Here is a 7624-nt window from a genome sequence, read left to right as displayed (position 1 = left end):
GGGGGGGGGGGGGGGGCGCGCACGCGCGCGGCGGGTGGGTTTGTTTTGTTTTGATTAATTTTAATCTAATCTCTCTCCAAATCAGAAGGTGATGTACTGACCTTTTTTGACCCATGCCACATCTTTCACAACTTCTGTGTGCCCAGCAATAGTCATGATGGGTTTTCCTTCTAGAGACCATATTCGAGCAGTGTGATCATAAGAGCCACTTAAAATCCTGCAGGATATAAAAGGTGAAACATGTTTATCTTTGCAGCTAATGCTGCTTCATAGGACATTATTTCTGTGAGGATCTTGGACAATATTAGCCAATAAACAATTGAAAAATGTGAATAAAGAAAAATAGCTCTTGATAGCAAACTTTGTCCCCTTTGAATGCAAAAAGGCTTATTTGCAAACGCTGAAAAAAGACATTTTATTCAATAAAGCTTATACTTTCCTATTAAGTACAGCATTAAAACATGCAGACTTTCAGATGAAAAATAAAGGAAAAAGAAAGAAAGGAGAGAGAAGTATGAATACTGACTATCTTGTATATGAAATTCTGAAGCTTTATATCTAGGTCAGAACCAATTATTATAAAATTATTATTAATACTTTGTACTTGATAATATCTTATGATTAATGGTTTGAAAGTACTTTGAGATTCTCTAATTAACAGAGGGTTCTCAGTACAGTCAACAGTGAATAGAAGATCTGGAAATATACAATAGAAAGGATTAATGGCATGGTTACCTTTTTCTTCTGAAATTTTTAAAAGTACTTTAGGTAAGGTGTCAGATAATTATATTTGTCATCATTACATCAACATTATATTTGAAATATGAATGGTTTTAATTAATACGTTTAAAGAAACAAAAAAATTGAGTAGCATTTATTAATATTAATCTATACAATCAATACTGGCTCATCCTCTCCTAACCATGGTAATTTTCCACTTGGGTTAAAGCTACTTTTAGGGCACATTTACATGTCACCCTACTGCAACGTAGTGACATGCTCTCTGGGTGTAGTGCATTGCTACAGTGACGTAGAGGCTTAACCATGCACACAGCACAGTAACCACCCATACTGCGCCGTGCTTTAGTACTTCCAAGAGGAAGTACTTTGATATAACTACTTCCAAAAGGAAGTACTAAAGCATGGAGCCATAGCAATGTGTAGATGCGCCCTCAAGGTAACAAAGAGCTATTCAAACTTCAGCTACTTTCCCAGCCATATGATCCATCTAAACCTGACAGGCAGAAATACCAGCTTAAAAAAAAAGGCAGAAACGGGAGAAGGAGAGGGCACCAATAAACAGAGAACTATAGCATCAGTTACTGAGAACAGGACAAAAATTGGAAATGTAAGACTGGCCAATACCATTCTTCAGTAGCTTCCACAGAACTAATCCAGTCGTCATGGAACATGCACTCCTCAGGTTGAGGTGCCGTGTACTTCTCCACATACTCAATTTCTACCACTTCCTCCTAAACTCTCAAAGACAAAAATATGGTCAGTTTGGGGGACTTGTTTTTCTTATTTCTGTTTTTTCAGCAGCAAAAATATAGTCCAACTGATCAGCCCAAGATCTTGACTATACAAGCATCCTGCCCTCCATATAGTTGTAAGCCTCTTCTCTGCCACAAAATTTGAGTTACTACTATAAATAGGATTATAGGCAGCCCTGACTCCATGACAGACAAAAATATGCACAACTGAACATCAAGCAGATAGTAGCAATATCAGGACCTTACTAATCAAGAGTAAATTAACTACCTGCAAATGCAAGTAGCAAATTTACTTGCAATTAGTAATGGTGCAGTAGGGCTTGTGTAGATGCATGACCAGGAGCAAATCTGCTCCCATTCAGCCGGCCACTAGGGGGCAGGAGATTGCTCCCTGCCCCTGGGAGCTTTCTGCTGCTGGGGTGGGCTCCACCACCAAAGCCCGGGCAGGGACTATGTCCCTTTGCCCTGCCAGTTGGGAACTCCACACCTCCCATTCTGTTCCCCACCTGGCTCTAGGAGTGAGGAGCTGGGCAAGGAACAGGCTAGGGAGCTTGCTGCCCAGCCTGTTCCCCACCCAGTTCTGCACTCGTGCAGCTGAGTGGGGAACAAGCTCCCCAGCCTGTTACCCACCAAGCTTCACCCGTGCCCGCAGGAGCCGAGCAGGGAACAAGCTCCCCAGCCTCCACCCCACATGTGGGGTGGGGGGCTGGGAACTGTCTTGGTTAGGGCCAGGTTTCAGCCCTGTGCCCTGATCGGATGAATGAGGCATGGGGCTTGGAAAGAGCTGCAGGGGTGGGGTAGATCCCAGCCTGCTGCCCCACCAGTAGATTGGGGCAGACAGCTGGGACCTGCCCCTCCCCTGCAGCTCTTTCTAAGTCCCCTGCCCCTGATCAGGGAGCCAGGCCTAGGAGGACATTGTCCCTGCCCCAACAGCAGGCAGCCTCCTGGGGCAGGATGTAATGTCCCAGTCCGGGCAGGAGACAGATGTCTTCTGGCTTGGTGCTCCCTGCCAGCCCCTTGGCTAGCACCCAGAGGGAGCCTTAGAGTTCCCACCGGTGGCAGCAGGGGCCCATTGGAGGGTCCCACGAAGTGGGAGCAGTTTGTTGCCATTAGCACAATCTGCTCCCACTTCCCTGCCCGGGAACGTTTACTTATGAGTAGTTTACTCCTGAGTAAACTGATCCCAGATCAAATGCCTGTGTAGACACACCTTAAGAGGCCAATCCTACAAACATTTAAACGTGAGGGTAATTTTACTCGGGAAGCAGTCCCATTGAAATCAATGACTAACATGAGTAAAATTATAGACATCCTTAAGTGTCTGCAGAACTAGATTCTTATGAACTGCAAGCATATCAGAAGGAAAAAATGGGAAATAATCTGTATTACTGCAGAAGTGAAAGAATACTAAGAAAGGAAAATAAGCAGAATATTCAGAATTAGGTCACCTTTACATATCAGAGTAAGCAAGGCATGGGGTGGAAAGCTGAACTTTGAAACCTGAATTGAATCACGTAAACTACCTAGAATCTTTTAAATTCTGTTGTCCTATAGTGAGGTCCAGAGAAAGTGAGCATGACTTACTGTTGAAATGTTTTCCAGTTCTACGTGTTTGACCAATGACGTACGCAGGAATTGGCCTTTGATAAGGAAGTCGAATTCCACATATTTGTGGTTCTCTGAGGAAACCGAGAGAAACAATTAGTTTTAGTATATCATAACTTAATTCATACTCTCAAGAAAAGGATTCAGCAATGGCAGTTTTTAGAAAATGAAGCCAACATTTCATTTAAATTAAATGCAATGCCAGCTTCTTTTTCCAGATACAACTGTGCTCAATAGGATTATAACAAATATCCACAGAATATTTTAAGCAGCATTTTGGTAGTTCCACTTAGAGTGGTAATAAGCAATCAAGACAAAGAGAGGGCTGTAAAGCAAAGCTGTATTTCTTAATCCTGTTATTTTATAGTTCATTTTTCACCGTCACTCTACCAAATACACAAAATCTTTGTAAGTTCATATCAAAGTAAACTATTTAAAGGCAGGGGTCGGCACCGTTTTTGGCTGGAGTTCCAAAAACACCCAAACCTCCACCCATGCCTTGGCTCGGCGTGCCAAAGTCAGTGCTGTGAGGGGCCCGATCCTCCTTGTTGGATGGCTGCATGTATGCTTCTGGGCAGATGGCAGGGGAGGGGCCAGGGTTGTTCTGCCTGGGCCCCTTCCTCACCATGTGCTGTGAAGCGTGCATGTATCTGCTGCTGCCACAGCTGGTGTTGGGGCTCTGGAGTCTGGCACAACTGTTTGCAGCCTGCCAACCACCTGCTGCAGCTGCCCAGAGCCTGGGCCAGCGGTGGCAGGCTGCAAACAGCTGCACCAGGCTCCACAGCCCTGGTACCAACTCCATGGTGGTAGCTGCATGTGTGCTTCTGGGTCCACAGCCAGAAAAGGGTCTGGGGCAGCACAACTCTGGTCCCTCCCCTGCTGTCCATCCCAAGGTGCAGCTGCCACCAGCACAAAGCCGGGTTGGGGAATCCAGTGCAGCAGTTTGCAGCAGATGACTGGTACAGCCAGCCCAGGCTCTGGGCAGCTATAGCAGGTGGCAGCCAGGCTGTAAACAGCTGTGCTGAACTCCACAGCACCAGTTCTGTGGCAGCAGCGGCTGCGCTTCCAGGCAAACAGCAGGGGTGGTGCCAGGGTTGCACTGCCCTTGGGTCCCTTCCCGGCCATGTGCTGGAGCCACTGCAGCCACAGACCTGGTGCTAGGGCTGTGGAGCATGGCATAGCTGTTTGTAGCCTCCCAGTTGCAGCTGGCCCAGGTTCTGGGCAGCGGCTGCCTACAAGAGCCCAGGTTGCTTGCAGCCTCCCAGCTGCCTGCTGTGAGCAGCCTGGGCTCTGTGGCTGGTGGCAGCTGCCCAGAGCCCAGGCCGGCTGTAGCACGCCAAGGAAAATGGCCTCACATTTCATACTCTGGCCAGGGGTTGCCGATCCCTGTTTTAAGGTAAGGTACTCCTCTCAGATTCAGAAAGCATATCTTGTCTTCAATATTGTTATGTGCATGGAATCCTGCCCATGTCCCCTAAATGCACCTGGATATACAGTAGCGGATGCAATTCATGAATGTCTTTAGAGTTTGTTACTGCTATTCTTCATCAACATCAAGGTGGGACCACTGTAATCACCACCAGGAGGGGTAGCCTCTGAAGAACTCTTAGCTTTAAACATTCAGTCTTTAATGCACACCTTCAAAATGTTATGGGTAAATGGAGAATACAACACACATTTAATGCCAGAGGCTAGAAACAATATAAAGCCCTTTTTGGATGGAGAGAGAGTTATTTGAAAGACCACTTCCATTCACATCTGCTCAAACATTTCAGTAGTTAATACCTGGAATTAGGTTATTCAGACCTTGAAACTTGTATTCTCTGTTGGCTTGCACACCACAACTGAACTCTGGTGAGCTTCAGATCATATTGCAAGATTTTATTGTTTAGGCAGGGAACTGAATTATTTTTTTTATTTCCATTACTCATCTCTCCTTTAATTTGATGCCTCAGAAAGTTTTATTATTGGTTTTATTTTGAATATGCCCCCAACACTACCTCAGGACCCCACTAACAAAATGGAGACAGTCTCCGCCTCAAAAGCTTGCAGACTATAAAGAAGGACAGAAGTGTTTGTGTGTCTTACACTCTGGATTGTCCCAATCCTGCCTACAATCAGTTCTGCGCAACTGGTCCCTTCTGTATGCACACAGTTCCACTCACTTAAGTGAAACTCTGCACAGAAGCAAAGGTTCATCTGCATGGACACTCTTGCCGGATCTACATTTTCAACGACCATTGTACAATACCAAGGAACTGTTACATTCCACGTAAGGCAGGTATAGTCACACAAATACAGGAATGACAACTATTTTCCCTCATGAGTATTTATAGGGAACTTGGTGATCTTTGATGTAACTAGTGGTTCGTATCTAATATAACTTGCAAAGGCTTATATGTGTACTTAACTTTACTCATATGCATAGACTGTTGTAGGATCCAGACCCTTCAAATTTAAATCTCTGTAGCAGTGGTTTTCAACTTGTGGTCAACGGACCCATGGGGGTCTGCAGACTATGTCAAAGGAGTCTTCAAAAGATTACTGTGATCAATCAAAAGCATGTGAATACCCATGCTTAGACTACAAAGGGGTCCACACTTCCATTCAAGATTTCCAAAGGGGTACACAATCATGGAAAGTTAGTGTTGGAAGGGACCTCAGGAGGTCATTTAGTCCAGCCCCCTGCTCATGGGCAACTGGTGCCACCTTAGTGGCGGGGGTGGGGAATGACAACAGACATGCCCCACCGTGGCTAATCTCACTGACCAGAGGCAGGGTCCCCCCATGGCTGATCGCACCAACTGCAAACTGGCCATGGTGCTACCGGTAGTGGCTGCGGCATTTCATCTGGCACTCCCACTCCCTAGCCAGTGCTTGCAGGGGGGCACCAGTGCTCCTGCCTACCCGTCGCCTAAGCAGGGAGCATAGCCTGTCAGGGGGTGCACCAGTGCTCTCAGGGAGTGCACGTGCACCCCCTACATGTCACCACTGCCCCTGCTCAAAGCAGGACCATCCCCAACTAGATCATCCCAGCCAAAGCTTTATCTAGGCGGGTTTTAAAAACCTCCAGGGATGGAGTTGTCACCACCACTCCGGGTAACCTGTTCCAGAGTTTTACTACCCTCCTAATGAGAAAACTCTTCCTAATATCTAACTTAAACTTCCCTTACTGCAACCTGAGACTGCTGCTCCTTGTTCTGTTATCTGTCACCATGCAGAACAGTCTAAATTCATCTTCTCTTCTCTAGACTAAATAAGCCCAGTTCCCTCACTCTTTCGTCATTAAGTCATGTCCCCCAGACCCCTCACCATTTTTGTCACCCTCTGCTGGACTCTCCAATTTGTCTGTATCCTTTCTGTAGCGGGGGCACCAAAGCTGGACACGGTACTCCAGATATGGCCTCACCAGTGCTCACTAGAAGGGAATAATCACTTCCCTCAATCTGCTGCCACTGCTCCTACCAATGCAGCCCAGTACGCTGTTAGCCTTCTTCGCGACAAGGGCATACCTCTTGGCTCACATTCAGACTCCTGACCACTGTAACCCCCAGGTCCTTTTCTGCAGAGCTGCTGCCCAGCCAGTCAGCCCCCAGCCTGTACCAGTGCATGGGATTCTTCCATCCTAAGTGCAGGACTTGTCCTTGTTGAACCTCACGAGATTCAGCAAGGGTCCGGAAATAAAAAAAGGTGGAAAACCACTGCTCTACAGTACAGGTTCTTAAGAAGAGATTCTGAATACATCAGCGTGTTCCTAGCTATGCCTTCTCAAATTAGTAAGTTACCTTCTAAGTACATACCATTCTTAGCTTCCAGCAATTTATTGATGACGTTACTGAGGTCAGCGATTTCCGAGGCGGCCGGGACGGAGAACGGAACATCGTCTACTACGTACCTACAGAGAAAAAAAAATCAGGATGAACTTTTCAGACACGCAGACAAAAACCACGCAACAAGCAGAAAGCAAATTCATTAGTTGCTGTTACAGTCCCGTGTCTTTTCTTCAGTAGTCCATCACCCCTGTAGTGAACAAAGCCAATATTCACGTGGTTGGACCCCACGACTTGCCCCTACCCTTTGCCAAGATTTTTGGAGCGCCTCTCACACCGACGTGACCCAGCAGATGCAGCATCAGGCCACTGGGTGTCTACACGTCCTGCAGGGACCAGCAGGCGCCTGTGTGCAAGCAGCATCGAGGCGGCTCTAGGGTTTTATGCTGCGACTCCTATGGCCAAGAGACGAGGGCAAAAGAGGTACCACCTCGGCTCCCACAGCCGGCTGCCCCTTGACGGCGCCTGCCCGTGCTCGGGCCCCGCCGGGAGCGGGACCAGGACCGCCCCTCGCGGCGCCCCCGCCCCGCACTCACTTCTGGTTGTCCGTGAGGAACCGGGCCTGCAGCTGGGCCATGGCCGCGAGCGGTCCCAGTCGGCGGCGGGCGGCTCAAGACCGCGCCGGCCCCACGTGCGGTAGAGCCGCGCGAGCTCGCTCGGGCCCAGGCGGCGACGCAGATCAACAGTCCCGCAAGC

General features: G+C 47.7%; 1 protein-coding gene across 2 annotated transcripts in view; it reads right to left on the bottom strand.

Annotated features, from left to right (window-relative positions):
• The window catches only part of WDR12 (WD repeat domain 12), a 21811-nt gene extending 14193 nt beyond the window's left edge, over nt 1-7618 (bottom strand). For both annotated transcript variants that reach the window (XM_006017654.2, XM_025196682.1), the window contains exons 1-5: nt 7465-7618; nt 6899-6993; nt 3078-3172; nt 1366-1472; nt 102-217 (exon numbers count right to left, since the gene is read on the bottom strand). In XM_006017654.2, the coding sequence (XP_006017716.1) occupies nt 102-217; nt 1366-1472; nt 3078-3172; nt 6899-6993; nt 7465-7505 (454 nt within the window). In that variant the 5' untranslated portion in view covers nt 7506-7618. The remainder of the gene's footprint in view (nt 1-101; nt 218-1365; nt 1473-3077; nt 3173-6898; nt 6994-7464) is intronic.
• Between the last annotated feature and the right edge of the window lie 6 nt (nt 7619-7624).

The sequence above is a fragment of the Alligator sinensis genome, unplaced genomic scaffold, assembly GCF_000455745.1.
Source record: "Alligator sinensis unplaced genomic scaffold, ASM45574v1 scaffold755_2, whole genome shotgun sequence".
NCBI lineage: Eukaryota > Metazoa > Chordata > Crocodylia > Alligatoridae > Alligator > Alligator sinensis.
The sequence above is the reverse complement of the archived record's forward strand: the minus strand, read 5'-3'. Positions and strand labels throughout refer to the sequence as shown.